Source organism: Perissodus microlepis, chromosome 3 (genome assembly GCF_051167445.1).
Source record: "Perissodus microlepis isolate ML-2025 ecotype Zambia chromosome 3, ASM5116744v1, whole genome shotgun sequence".
NCBI classification, from domain to species: domain Eukaryota; kingdom Metazoa; phylum Chordata; class Actinopteri; order Cichliformes; family Cichlidae; genus Perissodus; species Perissodus microlepis.
The window spans coordinates 37,348,151-37,370,972 of NC_140463.1; the positions used below are offsets into that span (position 1 = coordinate 37,348,151).

At 41.3% G+C, this 22,822-nt stretch overlaps 1 protein-coding gene across 39 annotated transcripts in view; it reads left to right on the forward strand.

Moving 5' to 3' along the window:
* ptprda (protein tyrosine phosphatase receptor type Da) overlaps positions 1-22,822 on the forward strand; it is a 408,815-nt gene that overhangs the window by 359,361 nt on the left and 26,632 nt on the right. For 10 of the 39 annotated variants that reach the window (XM_084924268.1, XM_084924283.1, XM_084924274.1 and 7 more), the window contains 17 exons: positions 1,345-1,455; positions 2,593-2,604; positions 5,494-5,763; positions 6,902-7,483; positions 7,812-7,957; positions 8,352-8,496; positions 10,236-10,541; positions 11,475-11,668; positions 12,020-12,046; positions 13,094-13,211; positions 13,572-14,159; positions 14,621-14,721; positions 14,856-15,112; positions 16,193-16,286; positions 17,950-18,159; positions 19,444-19,604; positions 22,314-22,325. In XM_084924268.1, the coding sequence (XP_084780394.1) occupies positions 1,345-1,455; positions 2,593-2,604; positions 5,494-5,763; positions 6,902-7,483; positions 7,812-7,957; positions 8,352-8,496; positions 10,236-10,541; positions 11,475-11,668; positions 12,020-12,046; positions 13,094-13,211; positions 13,572-14,159; positions 14,621-14,721; positions 14,856-15,112; positions 16,193-16,286; positions 17,950-18,159; positions 19,444-19,604; positions 22,314-22,325 (3,334 nt within the window). The remainder of the gene's footprint in view (positions 1-1,344; positions 1,456-2,592; positions 2,605-5,493; positions 5,764-6,901; positions 7,484-7,811; positions 7,958-8,351; positions 8,497-10,235; positions 10,542-11,474; positions 11,669-12,019; positions 12,047-13,093; positions 13,212-13,571; positions 14,160-14,620; positions 14,722-14,855; positions 15,113-16,192; positions 16,287-17,949; positions 18,160-19,443; positions 19,605-22,313; positions 22,326-22,822) is intronic. The other 29 variants (XM_084924277.1, XM_084924282.1, XM_084924279.1 and 26 more) reach the window with 15 other exon arrangements.

Sequence of the window (22,822 nt, forward strand, 5' to 3'; positions counted from 1 at the left end):
TTTTCTTACTTTTCTTGGGTTTGGAGACTATTTTACTTTTTGACTTTTTTTCTTCAGGGTTTGGGAAGGCAAACAAGTAGAGTCTGGCGAGGACCCGATTGGCTCATTTTTGCCGTGTGACATGGAGCCGGAGAGTTGTTGATGCATAAAGCCATTTTTCCCTGGGTCATGTGACACCACACTGCTGATCCCATTGGTGGATTTTTATGGGTGTCTTTTGTAGCTTTCACAAGCTAAAGCAGTGGCTGGTTACCTTCTTGTCGGCTCAGGCCGGTATTTTGAATTTTGTCTTCTAATACAATTGCATTTTATTTTTCAGCTAAGGGTTGTCAGAAGGTTGTAAGTTGTGTCGACATACATTTCTTCGCTAAGATTTGCATGTCAAAACTTTTGTTACAGAGGGTTATATGGTGCTTTTGCCTTGCATAATACGTTCAATTACATTTTTTCCAGATGTCTCAGCAGCATTTTTCAATTTTTTGGTACGAGCTGCATTTTTTTTGAAAAGTCACTTCACTTAAATGAAGTCCCAAATTATTCTGCAGGCAGAATAATACACCTGATTTGTGATTGAATATGCTAAAGTTCATACCTAAAATTCTTTTGTTCAATTGTCTTCCCTTGTTATGCTGCTTTCTTATACTGTAAACCTCTTTTGTTTGATCCATGTTTCCCTGAAGTAGTATCACTCATCCCCATATTGACCAGTCCAGTGATATGTTGTACATTGACGGGCTTGCCCCTATTTTTCAAAGTGACATTTTTTTTTCCATTGGCGTTAGGATGAGTGTCTTGTTAGAGCCTATAGGTAAAAAAGCTTCTCTTTTTTTTTTTTGAGAGATGATCAAGAGGGTAAATATATTAGCGACTGAGTTTGGTGTTATTTTTCTTTTTTTTTCCCTTTGGATTTGGTTGACGATGTGTTTTTTTTCCTTTCTTTTCTCGTGTTGCTACTTTAGGCTTCTTGAAGGAAACTATTTGTATCGCAGTGTTTTGCCTCACTTACAGTGCAGTGGCACAGTCTCGATTTCACCTCAGCCAGTGGATCAGGCTGTGACAATAAATGATCGAATATAATTTATATAGTTTATAAACATTTTATTCATACATTTAATTGGATATCGATCAATTATAAGGTTCATTTCACTGATCTACTGATGCTTAGAAGGACAAAGAAATCTAGAAATGAAGGGTGCTGACGTTGACCTCCATGAGGTCAAACGAGCCCGTTGCTTTTTTGTTTGTTGTTTTTTTTGTTTGGTTCTTTTTTGCTTGTGAACTTGATGCTAACGACATAGCTTTAACCAAATATACTTTGCTACCCCGTTTGCTATTCCCAACCAGGAGCCCTCCAGATAGAGCAGAGCGAAGAGTCTGACCAGGGGAAGTATGAATGCGTGGCGACCAACAACGATGGAACCCGCTACTCTGCCCCAGCAAACCTATATGTCAGAGGTAGGAAGCGCGCGTTAAGCACCACCAGCATGCTTCTGTCAAACATTACATTAACTTTCTCTTTACGATTCAAGAGGAATTTTTAAAATTAGCCAATAAAGTCTGCAGGGGCCACATCGTGTGACTCTATTGTAAGTATGCTTGATTTGTTAAGTTTAGGTTTTGTATTGGTTTGTTTTTTTGTTTTTGCACTTGACTTACCTGCACTGATTTGAACCTAAAGTGCTCTTTTACATGTTTCTGGCCCTTTTCTCTCGATTATCCTGAATCTAACACTGCTTGCTGTTTTTATCTACTAATTGCTTTTGAAACCTAACTGTTGGAGGCGGACGTCCTCCCTCCCCTCCATCAGCCCTGACTTTTTTTTTCCCAGCAGTAAACAGCTCCTTTTTCTACCCACTGGTCAACAATGGAAGGACACCTTTAATCCCATTACCTTTGCTGCTGACGATGAATATGTTAAAACACCAAATTCAAGAGTTTAAACTGGAATATAATATTTCATTATGTAACAGTTGTGAATTTTGTTATCCTGCAATAAAGATGAAATTAGCTGACAAAAGAAAACAGTCACAGCTGCACAGCCTCTGAAAGATAAAGCTCATTGGTCTAACTCTTCTTACTTACTTCTTATTGCACTTAGTATGCAAAGCTTTTTTTCCTTTTATATACAAAACCCACTGTTTTTGCTCCAGTAATCTAGAAACCTTCCATGTTAGGACCTATATATATACATATATATATATATATATATATTTATGTATATATATATACAGTGCTCTTTAGTCCTATGGGTAGCATTCATTAATTATAGTTTCAAAGTATTTTTTTATAAGCTATGTAATCAACTTTCATTAATATTTACTATATTTGAAGCTAACCACATGACTTGAGCAGACAAATTTTTTTTTCTTCTTATTTAGGAGGATTGAAATTAGACAGGTTAAGACTTTGCTTGGTAACATTGGTGCTCTTGGGTGCAAGCAGCTTCCTGTGCCCTCCAAACAGAAGGTCCTTCTAATTGTTCAAGTAGCATCTGAACACCTAAAACATGGCCTTTTTACTCTCTGTGTTTCCCTTGTTTTTCTCCTTTCCTTATTTCATTTTGTTCTGCATCAAATTCCCCACATCCCTCAGAGCTGCGAGAAGGTTGGTGTGTTTTTTACTTTTTGAACACAACAGAAACAAGTGTTTTTTTTATTATTTTTAGCTACATTTTAGAGACATTTAAAATAAAAAAACTGATGTGTTACTTTAGCCTTTTTTAAAAAAATTTTTGCTTCTTTGAATATTATTTTTCTCTGCTGTACATTCAGTGTCCATGTTCCCATTGAGAATGCCTCTGGTCCTTGCTTGACTGTCCAATAGGTGGTGCATGTTTTGCATCTTGAGGTGGGGTTTTAGGAATGATATTTGCATCTGTCCGACGGTCTATTTGCATGGTCACCTGTTAATGTTTGGACTAGCCACCCCTTTCCCCCAGCTCCTACCCTGTCAGTGTTCCTGCTTGGTTTCTCTGATGACTAACAGCACAGCAGGGGAATAGGGTAAGGTGGTTAAAAACAAGAAAGAAAAGAACGGGGCTAAATGACAAACAGCATTAGGAAGATCGCTGTCTTTCATTTATCGGTGCTTAGAACTAAAACCACCTCCATTCACATGGATGTCAAATGTTTCTCTGCATACAAGAGTTTAAGCCTTAGTCTACACAAAAACTTCCCTCTAACAGAAGTCTGTCACAGATAAGAGCATCTTTAAGCGAAATCCACCTTTTGTTGTAATTGGAACCAAAGGCAGGCATCAAGCTCTAAAAACAATCCTGCCCTTAGAGATGATCCACTTCCTCAGATGAGGATGTTTCTGTGCAGGAAGTCATGAAAGAATGATGTATTTAGAGCGTTATCCACAAGACTTGACAAATGTAATGATATTCAAATGAGCAGGATAATATTATGTCTGTGGGGAGCGTGATCCAATTGGATATTAATTAAATATTGAGTGAGAGAAACGTTGTATTTAATAATGCAAGCAGTTCCCCTAGATTTCCTGTCTGGAGAGCTGCCGCCTGTTCAACAGAATGGGCTTTGTGAATTAGTAGCAGGCAGCTGCAAGAGCACGTCTGAGTTCTAGTCAAATATAGCACAAGTAACTAGCTTAGACTCAGCGTAAGTGTAACTGCAAATATTCCAATCTTTAGAAGTGATTTATTCTTTCATTTATTTCTTCCAGGTTTGCTAAATAATTTATTGAGTAATCTATTTTGAATTCCATGAGCAGTAACACTGACTTTACGTTTTATTTCAATCCTTGCTAGAAGTTGTACAACAGCACCTGGTAGCACCAGCCTCATTTCCTTTGTGCCTACGTCCCCTGGATAAACCTGAGCGCTAAGATGATGTTATCTTCTTTTGTGGCTCTCTGTTCTCCCTTAGCTTGTGCTAGCCGCAGTTAGAGCAGTGTAACAGTGTCAGGCTAACCTCTCCATTTACACCGAGTGACACAATGTCTTCCCTCTGACCCTGTTACTGCTTCTTTTGCCCCCGCAGCCCCCTTTCCCTAGACTCCCTCATGTGGTGGCCTCCTAAAGCCAACATTATTCTTGTATGCATGATTGATTCTTGCTCTCCTCCAGAAGGCCTCGATACCATTCATGTGTTACCGGCGTCACACATTAACATTCATCTTTTATTGGAGCAAACCTGCACAATTAAGAGTAATTTAATCTAACAATATTTTTAAAAAGAGTTGCCGTAAGAGTGAAATGTATCACATTTTTGCAGGAATAGCACATTATAGTGCATTATTGATGTGCTGCAAAACTAGTTTCGTTAGTTTCATTGTATTAGTGAAGAAAAAAAGTAACATTACATTGAGCATTTCAAGGGGATATTCCCTCCCAGATCCCAAGCAGATACAATGCCGATATTTGATGATTTAACCCTACAGTATATCGGCTGATACTTTTCTTTCAGACAGATTTCTGTAACATTTGCTTATGCCTACTTATTTATCACTCCTTGTTAGTAGTTTTTATTTAATAAGCTTTTATTTTTTAGAAGAAGTCTTTAATCTGCTGATTGTTTGCAGAGTTCCCTCTAGTGGACAAATTATGCAACATCATTATATATGCTGATACCGATATAAGAGCCAATAGCTGATATTGACCGATAAGTTGGCTGCACCAATGCATTGTTCGAACCCTGCAGATGCATCCATCTTTAAGTGTGTTACCCTCCTTTTAGGATTGAATCCTTTCCTATAAATCCCTAACATGGCACATCATTTCACAGCTGTCAAACTGAATGACGTTTCTTAGCCCTTTCTGTCAAAATGTACTGAGAGGCGTATAGTCATACTGAAAACAGTTTGAATTAGCATCATAAATGATTTTGATTCGTTCCCAGGCATGGATTGAATTGTAGGATCACTAACTGTAATTATTCATGCTTTGAGCGGCAGTATAACTACTCCTCTTAATAAATTTCACATTTATCTGAGGTGTATAGCACAGATCCACAGTCTAAAGTCAGTTACCTTTTTAGCCATCTTTATAGCATTGTTAACAGTGCATTGTAGTGACCTTAAAAACACGAGACACTTTTGCCGTTTGTCGCGCGTGAAGCCTTTAAGTGTATGACCTACATGTCCATGTGATGTGAGAATGTGATGCGGCACATTGTCTCACATCAGCTGGAAGTTTGCAGCCTGAAAGTTGTTTGTTTGCATACAACTGTGGAGTGCTGTCGACTCTCCAGCACTTTGTGCAGTTCTGTACATCTGTACTGATGGTGATGCAGTTTTTTGTGCATGGTGCTTGTGTTGTTGTTAATCCATTCGCCACTTAATCGAAGTCTCGGATCGCATGAGAACATTCATAAATGGAGAAATCTTACAGAATTTGACACTATTAAACATTTAAGAGTCTGTTAATATTCTCATTAAATAATTTTTTCTTCTTTTTGGGGTGAATGCCGTTTTTCTGTAAAGGTTTCCCCAGATTCTGCCTGGTTTTAATGCTATTTTTTTGTCTTTTTTTAGTGCGACGGGTGCCACCGCGATTCTCCATTCCACCTACAGACAATGAGATCATGCCAGGCGGCAGTGTCAATATCACATGTGTAGCTGTGGGCTCCCCCATGCCATATGTCAAGTGGATGATGGGAGCTGAGGATCTTACGCCGGAAGACGATATGCCCATTGGACGTAACGTCTTGGAGCTTACGGACGTACGGCAATCGGCCAATTACACATGTGTAGCCATGTCAACCCTCGGGGTGATAGAGGCTGCGGCACAGATAACAGTGAAAGGTACATGTGCCTTTAATTCTTCTTCTAATACTGTAATTAAAGACTGTAATTTTCATAGAAATGTCAATGCTAGAGGCAAATGTATTAATAGTTCAGTTCAAGAGCTTTTCTTAGAGTGTGTATTTACTTCAAAATACAGTATGTCTCCAGTTTGCAGCTAATATTTGTTAGTAATCTATCCGAGCAGCGACTACTGGCAGTGCTTTAAAGGAACTTATTTACCTCACACTGCCACGATAAGTCATCTGTAGAGGATTCCTTAAAGCTTTAGACAAGCCCTGGCACCAGCCTCGGTGCATTAGATGCCAGGCTGAGAATATAGTGAAGTGCTTATCTCTCAGCTGGAGAGCTACAGCGCCAAAAGCGCACCATTTCTGCGAGCAATTTGTAAGAAAGGAGGGGGCATGTTAGAGGGTGAAACATAGTGAGTATACTTTGGTGTAGACATGGTACTTATCTGTGCGTAATCATATCTACACTGCAGTGTGTCAGAAAGATACCCCCGATTGGTGCCGCCATGTTTACGAGCACACCGGGGACAGAGCCACGCACACAGACATTCAGCTTTGTTTTTCCAAGACATAACACAGAGATATTAGTCACAATATAACCCTCTGGCAGGAGCTCCCCCAAAAGCATACTTCAGATGGTGTATAAAGACAATCTATTGCCCTGATATCTTTTTGCCATGTGCCACAGTGTGGGGAATTAAAGTAATAAATTTACCTGTTTAATTATTAAAGTGATAAACACTGGGAAACCCAAGATTAACGACAACATCGCTCCGAAATGCCGAACGTGGAGTGTACAAGCCTTAAATCTCACTCATTAGATGATATGTCGCTTTTTTCTTCTTCTTTTTTTTTACACGACTGTAAACTAGGAAAACTAAAGTAATATTAAGACTATCCACCCACCTAATCGAATACGCACAACACAGTCTCTTATGACTCCACATACACTGTGGCTCATCACTTTCGTGTGCAGCGGTCTGGTAAATGAAAGTTATAAATAAAAGTCAACCATCAACAAATTAAAATAAAGTCTCTACGGCATGTAAAATAAATTCCTCTACCAATATGTGACTTTTGTGTGTTTTGCATTTTTATTAATATTCATTCCATAATTATCATCACAGCGTTGCCCAAGGCTCCTGGTATTCCTGTAGTGGAAGAGCGCACAGCCACAAGCATAACATTGGCTTGGGACTCTGGCAACCCTGAACCAATTTCCTACTACATCATCCAGCACAAGTCCAAGTACTCGGATGAGTTGTACAAAGAGATTGATGGCGTAGCCACCACTAGGTACAGCGTCGGGGGCCTCAGCCCCTACTCCGACTATGAGTTTCGGGTGGTGGCGGTAAACAACATCGGCCGAGGGCCACCCAGCGAGAGCATTGAGGCCAAAACTGCTGAGCAGGCACCCAGCACCGCACCGAGGCAGGTCCGAGGTCACATGATGAGCGCCACCACAGCGTTCATCCAGTGGGATGAGCCAGAGGAGGCCAACGGACAGATCACGGGCTACCGAGTCTACTACACCATGGATCCCAGCCAGCACCCCAACCACTGGGAGAAGCAGATCGTCCGGGGGTCTAATATTGCCACCATTCAGGGCCTCATCCCAAATAAGACCTACTATATCAAAATTTTAGCCTACACTTCAGTGGGTGATGGGCCTCTTTCTCCAGATCTTCAAATCATTGCAAAGACCGGAGGTGGGTTTGTTTTTAAATCATTAAGAAAAAAAAAACGCCAAAGTGACAATGAATGAAAATACAAAACCGGAAAAAGGCTGCTAAAAAGTATCGTTACTATTAACCCCGCAATGAAAATTTTGAGTGTGAAAAACATGTTTAGCCAGTAATCTTAAGTGAGAAGGAGCGATTCAAATGCCTCGTTGTTTATGTCTCACGAAAAAGTCCTGTGAAGACTATCGCAATAACTCAACCGCCAAGTGGCGTGTGTGTGCACGCGTGATTCGGATGAGAGTGGAGAGTGCAAGACATGACGAGTAATGAATTCATCTCTTCACTCTAATTTCAGTTCCGTCCCAACCAACCGACTTCAAAGGAGAAGCCAAATCAGAAACGAGCATTTTGCTGTCGTGGAACGCTCAGACGCAAACCGGACAAGAAAATCAAGTGACAGGATACGAGCTTTTATACAGAAAGAGAGATGACAAAGAGGAGGTAATTACTTTCTAATATTAAGCTATTTTGTTAAGACTTAAGAGTCCATAATGCTCCTTAACACATTAATAAGGTTCTAACCATTTTTGGGATTATTGTGTTTAATAATATTATTATTTGCCTACTTATCATGTTATTAGTCTGCATAGTTGATCTATCCTTACCAAGTAAATGCATGAATATGAAGTTGTTCCACTGTTCCACTTCTAAGATATTGTTTATTTCAGAGGTTTAACTATGGATATAACTGTTATTGGTAAAATCTGTGACTTTAGTGAGACAATAGCTCAAATTAAAGCTGTCTTAGTAAAACCTATCGTTTGATTTTCTTTCTGTTCTGCTGTAGTTTAACGAATCTTATACACAAAGTGACAATGCCACCCTTTCCTCCCAGAAACGAGTCAGCTTTGAGCCGACAACAACGTACCTACTGAAGGACTTGAAGCCCTTCACTACTTACACTTTTCGGCTGGCTGCCCGAAGTAAACACGGAGTTGGAGCTTACACCAATGAAATCTCTGCAGAAACTCCACAGACACGTAGGTCTTCTTCCTTATCTGACAGGGTTGAAACTATCTGGGAAGGAACACATTTTCAAATGCATTCAAAGTTTTATGTGGGCCGCAAAAAAAAATAAAATAAAAAATCGAAGATGTGACAAAAATGTCAGAAAGGTCCTTCTGAGCACAGATAAACCAAATAAGATTTTTTCCCCCTTTAAATGTTTGATGCATTTGAAAATAGCAAAGCTGTAAACACTTAAAATGGAAAATCAGTGTAACAAAATCTACCTGACCATGCTGTATCCCCCTCCCCCTTTGAAAAGGTTGCATGGGCGGTGTACCCGGGGCTTTCCTGTAAAGTCAGGAGACGAGGTTATAAAAAAAACTGCGGGCTCTCCACCTTTGTTGTGCAAAAACAGACGTAAATGAATGATAAAGCCTTGAATTATTTATGTGAATGCCCACATCTGTGTCTCCTTTTTTTCTCCTAAATGAAAGGGCATAGCTGGCCTTTAGGAAGCCTTGTCTCCTGAAATTGCATGTCAGCCAAAAAATAAGAGAATAGAAATGTTTTGGAGTCTGTCTGAGCTTTCTATGTGGCTACAACGGAGAGAACCAAAGCAACTTTTTTTTCCATTTTCTTCAAGAACTCTCACCTTAATACTCAATTCAGATTTGAACGAAGAGCGTTCATGAGTTTCAATATCATAGAAAGCTCAAAGCGAGTACTGCCTTTGTAGTTAGGGACATGTTCACCCGAAAGACCTCAGATTTATGCAGCTGGTTAAAATTGGGGGAGGGGGGTAAAAACAAAAATTGGAAATGCAGAGAATTACCAGCCTTAGATTTCTTATAGAAAAATAAATGAATGTTGTTAAAAAGAAGAGGAAACTTCTGTGTATCTGACCTAAATCTGAGGGCTTTGACAGACAAGGGCAGGGATCAGGTAGGTATAAAAGATCACAAGTTCTAACTCGGCTCAGATGATGTAGTAAATGATGTAGTTAACTTGGAAAAAACAGTGCATGCCAATGTTATCAGAATCTAATAAATCAGTCATGTCTCCTTGGGAAGTTCTCTGTTGTACAATCAGGCTTTTACCACAAACCAACAGGCTTCGGAAAGGTTGGTGACAAACACAATATATTTGTTTTCTATTTTTAAAAATAGTTACAGCATCAACCTTTATGTTTTTGGATTGATGGTAACTGCTTGCCAAATTTTTCTTAGTCTGTTTTAAAATGGTTTAACTTAAATGTCATCTGAAGTAGGTGTAGCTTTTTTTTTTTTTCTTTCATATTTACGGGATCTAAGAATATTAGAATATGTGATTTTTGTCTTCTTTGTTTTTATAAAATTTTTGTTGTTCATGACAAAGGTAGGTTACATATGGTAAATCAGTCCATTTAATTTTCCCAGTCACCACCATCCATTCATCACGAGTTGGTACACTTTTGTGTTTGTCGTTACCTTTCATTTTGCCTTTATTTGTGTATTCCACGTTTCACTGATTTGAAATGTTTTTGATTTACCCACGTGTCCTTGTGCTTTTGCCTCATTTTTTTTTTATCATTTTATTTCCCTCTTCTTTTTTTCCCTTGGTTTGGTCAATTCTACCATCATCACCCCGAACAAAACAAAAAACTGAAACTCCTTTCAAAACACAAAATCAAAAAAAAAACCCAAATCCAACCCAATGAATGGCCTCACCAAAACCCACCAAAACCAAACCCCAAAAAACAAAAAACCTGCTCCAAATCCAACCCGACAACCAGAACCCTCGGGCCCACCTCAGGAAGTCAAGTGCTATAGCCCCAGCTCCACCAACATCCTGGTAAGTTGGCGGCCACCACCTGTCGAATTACAAAACGGGATCATAACGCAATACGCCATCCAGTACGCTGCGACCGAAGGAGAGGACACGACTACTCGTCAAATCGTCAACATCCCTCCAGAAAGCACCCAGTACCTTTTGGAAAACTTGGAAAAATGGACAGAGTACCGTGTGACTGTCACTGCTCATACAGATGTTGGAGCAGGACCGGAGAGCCTGCCGCAGGTCATCCGCACAGAGGAGGATGGTATGTGTTCGCTAAAACAAAGCTCCAGCTGCAATTCCAGTCTACCCTTCTTAACCTACCCTGTCAAATACTAACAGCCTTGCCTATATCTACAAACCTCCCTCTTCTCTTCTACCCTCTCTGCCTGCTTCTAATATGACTGTCGACACTCAGTACTTTTAACCCTATTTTTGGACAATGCTTTTTTAAAAGAAAAGAAACTCACTTTGCAAAAAGCACAATTTTTTGGCTTTTTTATATCCCCCACCCCGTACGCTGCTCAATTTCAACACATGGTATGGCATTTTCAGCAGAAGGCCTCCAAACTTCCAGTCCCAACTGTCATTTTTGAAACTTTTACCGAATGTCATCATATTTTTCACTTTTTTCTTTTTTTTTTTGAGAACTTGACAAATTGAGGACAGTGGGCAAAACAAAAGGTGGAAGATTTTTTTTTTTTTTTTTTTTTTTTTTGAAGGCCATTTTTTAAAAAGATTTTTTTTTGTCTCTCGTCATGTGATACAGTCATTTTTAACCCATTTTTTTTCTCCTTGCTCCATAGCCAAAATTCTTGCCGTGCTTCAAGCAGTCGAAACTCTTGAAGCCTCCTTTGGCTCCACTTTTCTATTTTGGCAAAAAGGCATTTTTATTCCATGTTTTTAAAATCCACTCTACCCATTTTTAATGTTTCGACATTAGGTCAGTTGTCAGACCTGTTTTTGCGGTTGGTTTTTACCCCCCCTCCTTACCATTGTTGAAATATTGATGTCATGCAGTGCTTGTTGCAGTTTGCTGCACTTTTGTGATTTTTATTTTTTATTTTTTTGGTCACTGCAGCATTTTGCGCTACGGCTTTGGGCGAGATTCAAAAAAAAAGAGAGAGAAAAAAAAAGGGGGTGAAGGGGTTCTCTATAATTTTCACCTTTTTTCTTCTATCCCATGGTGTTCCTCCAGTTCCTAGCGGGCCACCTCGTAAAGTTGAGGTGGAGGCTGTCAACTCCTCATCAATTAAAGTGATCTGGCGCTCACCGATGCCCACCAAGCAGCACGGTCAGATCCGAGGGTACCAGGTGCACTATGTCAGGATGGTTAATGGGGAGCCCACAGGACAGCCAGCCATCAAGGACATCCTGATTGATGATGCCCAGGTACAACACCCCCACCCCACCCTCAGCCAGCCACCGCATCTGAGACACATAATGTTTTTCTCACTCACAATTGCAAACTATTATTATGTAAGCCTGATTATTTATTCAGCTTAGTTGTAACTTGTTTTGCCACTAATGAGAATTCAGTTGGACACACAAGCTTGTTTATCTGTATATGGATGATCATTTCTGCTTTTGCTGTAAATATTCTATGAAAAAATTGTATTTAATTTATTTAGTGGCTGTAGACAAACACTGTGTGTGTGTGTGTGTGCATTTTATTTCCAGTGATTAGTGTCTATGCCTTATTTGTTGTCTCTTTTTCTCTCCATGTTCTGATCTCAAAATCAGTGGGAATATGATGATACAACTGATCATGTGAGTAGCTCAACTTCACGAAATACAAATGTTTTCTCCTGCTGTCACCCTCTGCATGACCGTACATATGTACATACGTACATATAACTAATAGGTTGAGCGTTATTTCATCTTTATTAACTGCAGAAAGGAAGCTCATCTGAAGCTTAAAAAACTGCAAGTGCTGATGAACAAAATATAACATGAAATAAAATTTGAACTTTTGTAGTTATTTATTACGTAAAGCTTTTCACTGTGATCCCTGTCAAATCACACATGCCTAGAGTTGAAGTATATGTGATGCAGCATGTCAAAACCAGGTCAAATAATAATACAGAGAAAATACAGAGAAAACCCCAACAATCAAACAACCCCTCAGAGAAAGCACTTGGCAACAGTGGGAAAGAAAAACTCCCTTTTAACAGGAAGAAACCTCTGGCAGAACCAGGCTCAGGGAGGTGCAGCCATCTGGTTGGGGGTGACGTTTTAGTTTATTTTTGGTGACTTTTTAACTTGAAGATGTCGAACTGTGTTGGCGCTTTGAATTATTGTGGTTTACTCATGTGCAAATGGATAAATAGTCACGTGTAGTATGTTTGGAAATGGTTAAACTTCTGATAAAAACTCGACTAGGCTTAAAAGAAGCTGCTGATCAAGCACAATTCACCTTCTACAGACAGAAAAGTTGCCACCATCACCAAAGGGGTAAATCTCGCTGGGCGAACAGCCCGGTCACACCCCCAGCCAACTGCTGCTGCGCTCAGTAGGGTCTCTTCCTGTCAGCGAGGAGGGAGAGATGATTTGCAAAGAGCTGTTTATCTGACAGTGAAGTCAAGATAATAAACACTGGAAATATTGGAAAGAAAGGTTGTTCCTGATTGTGTTGTTGCTTGGCTACAGCTGGGATTCTCGATCTGCATCTTTGGCCAGCTGTTTAGCGTGCTGCCTCACATATGCTAAAGGGATGTGTTCGTGAAGGTTATTTTAATATCACATCCCACTTCTGTTTGCTTGCATCTGCATAATAACACATGAGCATCCTGCAACTCAAGACTTGTGTCTTCGCAGGAAATGATCATCACAGAACTGCAGGCTGAGACCACGTATTCTGTTACTGTCGCAGCCTTCACGACAAAGGGCGACGGTGCACGCAGCAAGCCCAAGCTGATCACCACCACTGGTGCAGGTAACAGAACCATCACTGCTGACACATCTCCACTTTGCAATGCTATAGTATTGCATCTAATAACAGTCTAACTATTATGTAATATCCTAAGCATTATTTACACTTGTCAGTGAGCACGAATACAGCTAATTACTGTCTCATTAAGAAACAATAAGTCTTACCCACTGGTATGACATGGCAAAGCTGAAGGCACTTTTATTGTAGTAACGTAAACAGACAAAACAAAAAAACAGGAAACGCCTCTTGTACGGCGTCATGCCACACTAAAGACAGACATAGCTGATTGTAGATTGACTAACACTGAATGCCTGTGTGCTACAAATATTTCTAACTTGTCCCTTTCTCCATTGCTGCTATTAGTTCCTGAAAAACCTTGGCTTAAGGTCAGTACAACCAACATGGGCACAGCTCTCCTCCAGTGGAATCCCCCAGCAATAACTCACGGGCCCCTGCAAGGCTATCGTCTCCGCTTTGGCCGTAAAGATGTGGATCCGCTGACTGTTATCGAGTTCGCAGAGAGAGAGAACCACTACACAACCAAAGAGATCCACAAGGGAGCCTCTTACACTTTTCGCCTATCGGCGCGCAACAAGGTGGGCTTTGGTGAAGAAACGGTCAAAGAAGTGACCACAAACGAGGACGTTCCAAGCGGCTACCCTCAGAACATTAAAGCGGAGGGCGCCACCACCTCCACCATTCAGGTTAGCTGGCAACCTGTGCTGCTGGCAGAACGAAACGGGCAAATAGTGAAGTACGCTCTGCAGTACAAGGACATCAACAGCCCGCGCAGTCCCTCAGAACTCTTCATCACTGCCCCGGAGTCGACAGTCATCCTGGATGGCCTTAGGGCCGATACTACTTATGATATTAAAATGTGTGCCTTCACCAGCAAGGGCGCTGGTCCCTATAGCCCAAGTGTCCAATTCAGGACACAGCCTGTGGATCAAGGTAGGACCAGTCCCTGAATTTTTTTTAGGCCTTTCCCTTTAAAAAAAAATAACAATAACAAGCCGACCTTTCCCTGCTCTGCCCTTTCCAATCACTTCCCTAAAAACCTCAAAAGGCAGAAGTTGTCAAAGTACGGAGTCAACCCGAAGACTTTGGTTCTGACATACTGCCCTATCATTAGTCTCTTTAATCTAACAGTCATTTAAGAAATGCACGTGGAGTAAGTATGTACGTCTCTTTGTCTTGTCAGTTAAGCAAAGGTCAGTCATTAATTTTAAGAGCTGGTGGGTAAGAAGGTAAGAGGATAGTGTTGAGTTCAGAGTAGTACTGCTGCTTTCAGCCTGGTTTTAAAGAAGGCATCAGGTAAGCAACGATGTGGGACCTCTGTCGGTAGATTTGTTTTAAAAAAGAGAGCGAGAGGATGTTTTGTGTCTAAATCACGTGCTCCCCCTTTCTTTTAGCAGTGTTTGCAAAAAATTTTCACGTGAAAGCTGCCATGAAGTCGTCGGTGCTGCTGACATGGGAAATTCCAGACACCTACAACCCTGCTCAACCTTTCACTGTGAGCATTGCCTAGCTCAGTATGGCACTTTCATATGCACGCAACAAAAAGCCTTGTAAATACTTGCAATGTACACTACATGAGAAATCATGTGGTATTCTACATGAAACCTCAAGTGAATGATCCTTTTACAGATCCTCTACGATAACGGGCAGAGTGTGGAGGTCGATGGGAAGTTAACCCAGAAGCTAATCACGGGTCTTCAGCCTGAAACTCAGTACTCTTTCCTCTTGACCAATCGCGGCAACAGCGCGGGAGGTCTTCAGCACCGCGTGTCCACCATGACGGCCCCGGACGTCCTCCGCACCAAACCCTATTTGGTCGACAAGACCAACTCAGACGGTATGGTGACTGTGGAGCTACCTGCAGTGGAGACTTCTGAGAGAGTAAGGTAAGCAGAAAAAAAACGTGCGCATGTGTTTTCCTTTTATTTTTTTGATTCATTAGTGCTGCATAGATCAGAAGTATTGTTTTCAGTCCCGAATTGAGCTCCATCAGTGAGATACAATACATCCATTGCAGCTATGCAGTCAAACACATAATAACAACATAAGTCAACAGATTAGCTTGGAGCAGCGTTCCTGAGTCAACTCTGAATTTCCTGACCTGGGTAGTATATCAAAATGTGTCTTGTTGGATATTTAACTCGTTTCCCCCATCCACATTACTGATTTGTATTTCCTACTGTTGCTCTGTGAATGGAAATAAACAAGTTAACTTGATAGCTGACCTTGTCAGGGGTAATTCTTCCAAAACAGTCATTTATATTCATCCCTGCATTTCAGTGTAATATCCACTTCACCTGAGTCATTACACAGTGGAGCACCCCGGCTCATTTAAGCACACTCCTCTAAGCCCTATAAAGTCTCTTACAGCCTTTCAACAAAGCCCAGGGTTGTCAGAAGGCCAAGGATCACATCCGATTGCAGACTGAAGCTCCAAACCCATCTTGGGGTTTTCTTTATTCCTTTTTAAATCGGTGGTTACATTTGGACCACTATCTCCCACGCCAGAGCTTAAGCTAATTAGTTTCCCATTAGCTGGCCACACTGCTATCCTGGCTAATGCTAGCTAGAGCAGCGCCCAAACCAGGAAGCCCAAATCTGGCAGGAGGTCGTTATCTCTGTTGCCACCCCGATGAAGAGATGAAAAACCCATCTCGCTTTGCTGAGCTCTCCTAATTAGCCCACAGGGGGCCTAACCGAGGTATAACCATATTGCCTGACTTCAATGAACATGCTTGAATTAATGCAGAAAAGAAATCCCTGATCAGATGATAAGAGATCATGTAACTTGCTAAAAGCATGATTTTAGTCTCTTTGCACTGTTTTCTGGTCAGCAGACTACGCTTTCTAATACGGACAGACACTGAAGGAGCCGTTGCCGTGGCTCTTCTTGCCGTGTTGTTTATTCCACTGACTCCACCCAGTCCAGAACTATTTGTATTTATATAACACTTTATATTTTCCAGGGGTTATTATATCGTGGTGGTACCTCTGAAGAAGCAGCGCACCGGCAAGTTTTTCAAACCCTGGGATAGTCCTGACGAGATGAATTTGGAGGAGGTATGCTGAAAAGGATGATCTGGTTTTAATTGTCATAATTGGTTATAATGGCTATAATTTTTTTTTCTTTTTATCTCCTTATTATACTCAGCTTCATAACGAGCCCTATAAACTTTGCGCACATGCAGCCCACACACGTCTTTTCCTTCAAACTAGGAAAAAAAATAAGGGGCTGGGAGAACAGCAGATGAGTCCCGCTGATTGACGCAAATAGCTGCAGAGAGCACTGTTCATATGGAAATGAGAACATAAAGTAGCCATCAAGTGCACTGCAAACTCAAACCCCTATCCCCACCTCCTCCTCCTCCTCTTTATGTCTGTGGTAATTACCTGAAGAGCTGCATCAGGCCTTCATGTCTCTTCTCATTCCAGGCAAAGCTAGGCTACCTGCATATCCGCAAAACACTTGACAACTTTTATATTTAGCCAGTCGGGATAATTCGAGGGGGGTGAGGGGGGGTCTGGGCTATGCATTGATGTATGTGTAAGCAAATGTTTCAATTCGAGGAATAACATCGCTGGCTGAAAGCAGGCTGGCAAAGAATAGCACTCGCAAATCGAATCTTGATAATTATACCTCAATTTTTAAATCTTGAGATGTCGCACGTGTCTGGAAGGCTGAAAGAAAAACACGCGGTGTCTCATCTGGTATCGGCTTTCCAGCTCGTGCCGATGTGTCTGTAGCCTTGACCGATTGGCCAAAAGTCACCCCTCTGTCAGAATTTATTTGTTTGTCAATATTGGCACTCACCTTTTCACAACTTTTCCCAAGGGCAGCTAGATTTAGCTGTGTTGACAGGAGAGATGATTGAAGACATTATCGGGCAGCACCAACAGCCCCGCAGCCAAAACAGAGCACACACAATGAGCGCACCCTCTCTAAAGTGAATGACAGCCGCGCACGCACACACGCACAGGCCGTGGATATGCATTCAGACGACGAAACAACTAGCCAGGCCCGATTAGCATAATTATCATCCGCGCTTTGTACCAGAAATTTAAAATCTGATGGCTCGTACGAAGGGCACAGTCCTTCAGCCTATTAGAGTCACAAGCGCTAAAACGAATCGCCCAAGGAGGCAACGGAGGAGGGAAAAACGGCAAACAAATAAAGCACAAATTAAACGTGAATTTGAACATGTCGCTAATTTAATCTCAATATATATAATCCAGCTCTACACATCTTTCATTCGAACTGAAGGCAAAGAATTAAAAACGCATAACAGTAGTCGTCAAACACAGAAAACTCTTCTCTTCTATTTGTCTCCATATTTCATCAAAAAATCTTTCTGATGCTATCAGCAAGAGAAGAATAATTGAGCTGTGTAAGTTTTGAATTAATTTGGTGTCTTTTTTACTGTTTGAAGCTGTTGGATAATCCTCAGCTGTTTTATATGCTGGAAATCCACACAATCTTTTAATCTGACAATCTTTTGTAGTCCAAAAAAACACGAAATAAGTCATTGATCTTTTCTTGTAATGTTCCGGCCTTTTTTTTTTTTTGCAATCAGCGTTTTCAGCTCAGCGATCAGGGGAAAAGAAGAAGAAGAAGAAGAAAAAAATCTAGATAGAGATATTTGGTTTGTGTGGATTTGTTTTCATGTGTGTACTGGAACGTGTGCCTGTGTGTTATCAACTGTCTGCTTCTCACTCCTCACTGTAGCTGCTGAAGGAGATAAACCGAACGAGCAGGGGCCTTCGTTTCCAGAGGCAGGCAGAACCCAAAGCCTATATCGCCGCTTACTTCAAAGACCTGCCCAAACAGTTCACCCTGGGAGATGGCAAGATCTATGGGGACTTTGAGAACAAGCAACTTCAGAATGGCCAGGAATACATCTTCTTTGTGCTTGCTGTTCTGGAGATGTCCGAGAATGTAAGTCTACCCCGTGATACTCGAGTATAAGTTTTCTTCCCGTTAGGAAGCCCCTTGCTAGTGATTTCACATTCTTTGTTCTTAAAATAAAAAAATAAAAAGCAGCTGTCCGTGTTGGTAAGCAGAGGAGGTTAAACGTGCCGCGTCCTGGCTGAGGATTGGAGCTGGCTTCTGGTCAGATGTGTTACTCTGAGTCCTTTTGAGGTGTTGGACTTTAAAACTTAAAGCTGCAGCCAGAAGAAGCTGACCCTTGCTGCTTTAGGGAGAGAAGCCCCTTAAGACCTTAGCTGATCGCGAGAACACCTCGATAACAGAGCTCCTCTTTAATTGCATGCAGTGCGCGGTCCGCCTTATCTTCGCTGCTGCAGCTAGTGTGTGTGTGCATTTGTCTGTCTGTACTGAAGACCAGAAAGCTGCATGATTAGGCAGCTGCAGGCAAGATGATGGAGTTGATGAGCTGCAGGGTCTATAGTGCTGCCTCACACTCTCTCCACTAACCCTGAGTTCAGGTAGAGAAAAAACGATAATGACGGACGGAGGGAAATCTCTAATTTGCCCACTGAAGCATATATTTTCTTCCCACTGGACCTTTTTTTTTTAATCTTCACTTGGACTGTGGAATAGTTCAATCAAGGCTCCAGTATAGGAGAGATACTAAAGATAATTCTGATTGGTCAAAGTCCGGCTTAGAAGGAACTACACAGAAAAACTTTGAATTGGCTTTTAATATGTATTGTTGGTCATGCCTGTCTTTGCCAAGATATGCTCTGCAGTGTCCGTATGTTAACTGAAGGTTTGCAGTGCTGCTTTAAATACCTCAGGCACCCAAAAATAGGTCTAGATGTACTAGCCCGCTCTCATTCCCAGGGCGTCAAATACTGACGCTTTGTCAAAGCTGCTGGCATCTAAAAGACACGCATGAGGTGTCATTTGGCATCAGAGAAAAGTGAGAAGGTCCTTACCCACACATGGAGCGTGTTAGAGACCACTCCGTGGATAAATGTTATTTTTAACACCCCCTAACACTTTTTTTTAACCAACGAGAGTTAGAGTAAAAAGAAGCGGAAACAAAACAATCTGTTAAATCCGGATATAAGAGGGTATCAGACTGCGTGTAGCACATTTGACACCCTGGAAAGCGTTTACATTGGGTCTGTTGTATCCACCAACACTTTTGATGTCGAAATGATACACAGAAAACTGGACAAACTTTTCCTTTTTTTTTTTTTAAAAATGGCACGTATTTCAGAACATTTACCTTTAATTTGTTTTTCCCTGGCTCAGATTATGTATGCTACCAGCCCCTACTCGGACTCGGTCGTTTCAGCCGACATCGATCCCCAGCCAATCATCGATGAGGAGGAGGGCCTCATCTGGGTGGTGGGGCCTGTGCTAGCTGTTGTCTTCATCATATGCATCGTCATTGCCATCCTCCTTTACAAGAGGTGAGGATTTAAAAAGCTAATTAACACACAGGGGAGCACAAGCATGAGAATCCAATTCAGAATATACAGCTAGCTTCGCGTGAAAAGACACACTAACACGCAAACACGTCAGACTCTGATACCAACGCCCGCTAAAGGGGTTGGCCTAACTTCTGGCGCCATATCTCTGTATGTAGTTAGCTGTTAAACAGCTAATGTTAGGGATGTGTTTCTTAGCAAATGTCTGTGATTAGCTAAGGCAGTTAGCCGTAGCTTTAAACTCCACATTCCAATGGAAATACCAGCTGCATACTTTAAAAATGTATAATACAAAGCCAATAAAGAGCCATGTATTTTTTTCCCCTTCAGTGTAGGTGGGAAGTCATTGAACTCTATTTCTGTGCTAGTGCACATTGACTGCAAAGGAGACAGTATAAAACAATGCACTAATGTACACACACTTTACTACTTAGACCGCATACGTGCACTTTAAATTCATGTCATCTATAGTCACCGAGCATTCAAGTGTTACCAATAAGTATTTAAATGTATTTTAAAAACCCCACACATGAATGTGCAGTTAGCACATTTGAGTGCAGATGCTAAATGTAAGAATGTAGCTAAAACCATAAGGTGCATTGATCTTCAGACAAGCCGTGACTGTCAAAGCGCACGCGCGCACACACACACACACACACACACACACACACACACACACACTCACACACTTTTAATCTCTTGTAAGTGAATTCAAGAATGCAGCTACCCAAGCTGTCAAGGCATGAAGTGCAGTCGCCCACGATCCTTCAAACAGACACGTGCGTTGACTGAAAGTTAATCAGACACGTCCCTCCGCCCCCTGCACGCACAAACACACACTCTTAAACCCATGTAACACTGTAAAAAAAAAACACTTGCTGTAGTGCATTTTCACACTGAATCAAAACAGCCTCTTTTTTTTTTTTTTGCCTAAAACCCCCTAGTGGTAGTCAGACCTCGTGCTGTCACTGCTCATCAGTCAAGCGTAGGAGGGGAGAGCTTTGACTATCTGCTGCATGTCACCGCATGTGTGTGTGCAGCCTTTGAAAGGCCCTGGGGCCTGGGATAGCTTCCCAGCCTCTTCCTTTATCCCACTACCTATTCCACAGGAGGGGGGACTCAGCTCTTGATCCAGGCTTTGACCTTATGCTGCCCTCCTGTTTTGCCGGGACAGGCACATATTGAAGGTGCACACTTACACATCTACACACTTTGCTATCTTGTCCCTTCTCACCTTTTACATAAGGCAGATTTTCTGCAGTGTTCATTCAATCAAATGTCCAGGCCTAAGCAGAATTTAACAGTAGTCCTCAAGGTTTAATTTTGGAAGGGTAAGATTAGTAACTGAAGAGTCAGCACAAGCCCAAATCACATAACAGTACCAATACCGAAGACAAAAAAAAAAAAATCCATCAATACTATCAGTGTAATGTAAAGAGGTTTAGAGGTACAGCTTTATCTGGCTCTTGCATTTTATTGTCCTTGGCATTCGTTCATATAAAATTTGAGATAATACAAAGGTGACTTGAAAGTGAGCATGGACTGCATATGCGGCTGGCTTTGGTTTTTCCATTCGTGGCAGGCAGATTTACACATCGATTACCCAGCCAGTGTCACTGCCACATTAGGGAACATTTAGTGCATAACCAGCATATATTTCTCTTGTCAAGATCAATTTTTATGTGACAAAAGTCGCCTCCTGTGCAAAACAAATGGAAACAAGCATGTTCTGCTGAGCTATAGGAAAGGGCGTGGGTATGACGAGCAGAGAGAAACAGAAGTCAGGGCCAACTAGGGTTGCGGTGCGATCGCAAGCAAGGTATCCTCATCAGTGCTTTAAATCAGTGTTATCATTATTGTTAGAGTCATATTACATTAATCTGCCTCACTGTAGTTTCATGTGGGCATTTAACACATAGAACAGAAGGGCAGTGTTCATTTGTGTTTGTTTGATTTTTAAATTGGTGCTTAACGTTACTGCGTTTGCAGAGATGCTCATTTATTGCTCTCTCTGACTTGCAGCAGTACTACTACTCTGTTTTCGTGTGCTTGGGCCACAGCGTACCGTATACATTACAGAGAGTGGATATCTCAGTCTTAACGAGAGCACATCCACCCCCGCTGATGTTATCATTATTAGCGATCTCGCAGGGGGGGACGACAGGATGATCGGACTGCCAAATCAATAGAGCGCGATCATTTTGTTTTAAATAAAACAAATTTGAACGCTCTTATGTGCTTGACTTGCACACATTCATCCGAGATCCTGATCCCACTTGAACGTGCCGACGTCGTGACTTTAATAAATGCAACAGTGGTAGGCAGGAGAAGGCAGACACAGCAATTAAGAGTCAAGAGATGACTTTTATGCTCGAACAAGAAGCAATCAGCTGAAACTGCTTGAAATAGCAGAGATACAATGTACAAATCTTGGATGCACCTGGGAAACTGTAGCATTTGAAACAAAGAGCCCCAAGGCTGCATAATTGAGCATAATCTCTGAAGTGAAGCATCACTAATCTCGCACGCGAAGCAAAAACTGAGATATGATTGGTATCGTTTGTCTCTCATGCAAGCCAGCCATTTACTTATTCTAAGGAAAAGTTTATGGCATTCTCCAGTATACAAAGTCAACGGTCTTACCACCTAATGTTTTGTTGATATTTCTTTTCTTGCTCACCAATGGAGCAGCAAGCCGGACAGGTAAGAGTGAGAAAGAAATAGATAAAGACCTAATTCCTTTCAAAACCCTTTTTTCCCCCCCTCGTCCTTGCTGTGCATATGATACCTAAACCTATAGAAACTGCTGTCTCTCATTTGGAGTTGAAATGACCTGGGAAGCATGTTGCTTACATCTGCTGTGTTTGATAGGAGGAGACCTTTCAAACTGCTAATTAACTTTGTATTCGTGGTGCAACATGGCCCCCTAACTTGCTTCTTTTTTAAAGAATGAACTACATTTACATCTGTGAAAGTGGCACTTGATTCGAAAATCTAACAAAACTAAAAAGGGAGTGGAGCAAGTTTTCTCTGAAACAAAAAACACTATCAATATATAATGTAATGCACTCTTAATACCAACCCCAGCTACAGCTTCCAAATTACTAAAAAGTTGTATCCAAACCTTCGCCTGACATTAGTAGTGAAAAGTGAACAAAAGGTTTTGCTAAAGGTAGTATTTACTGTCTAAGGGCGTATTG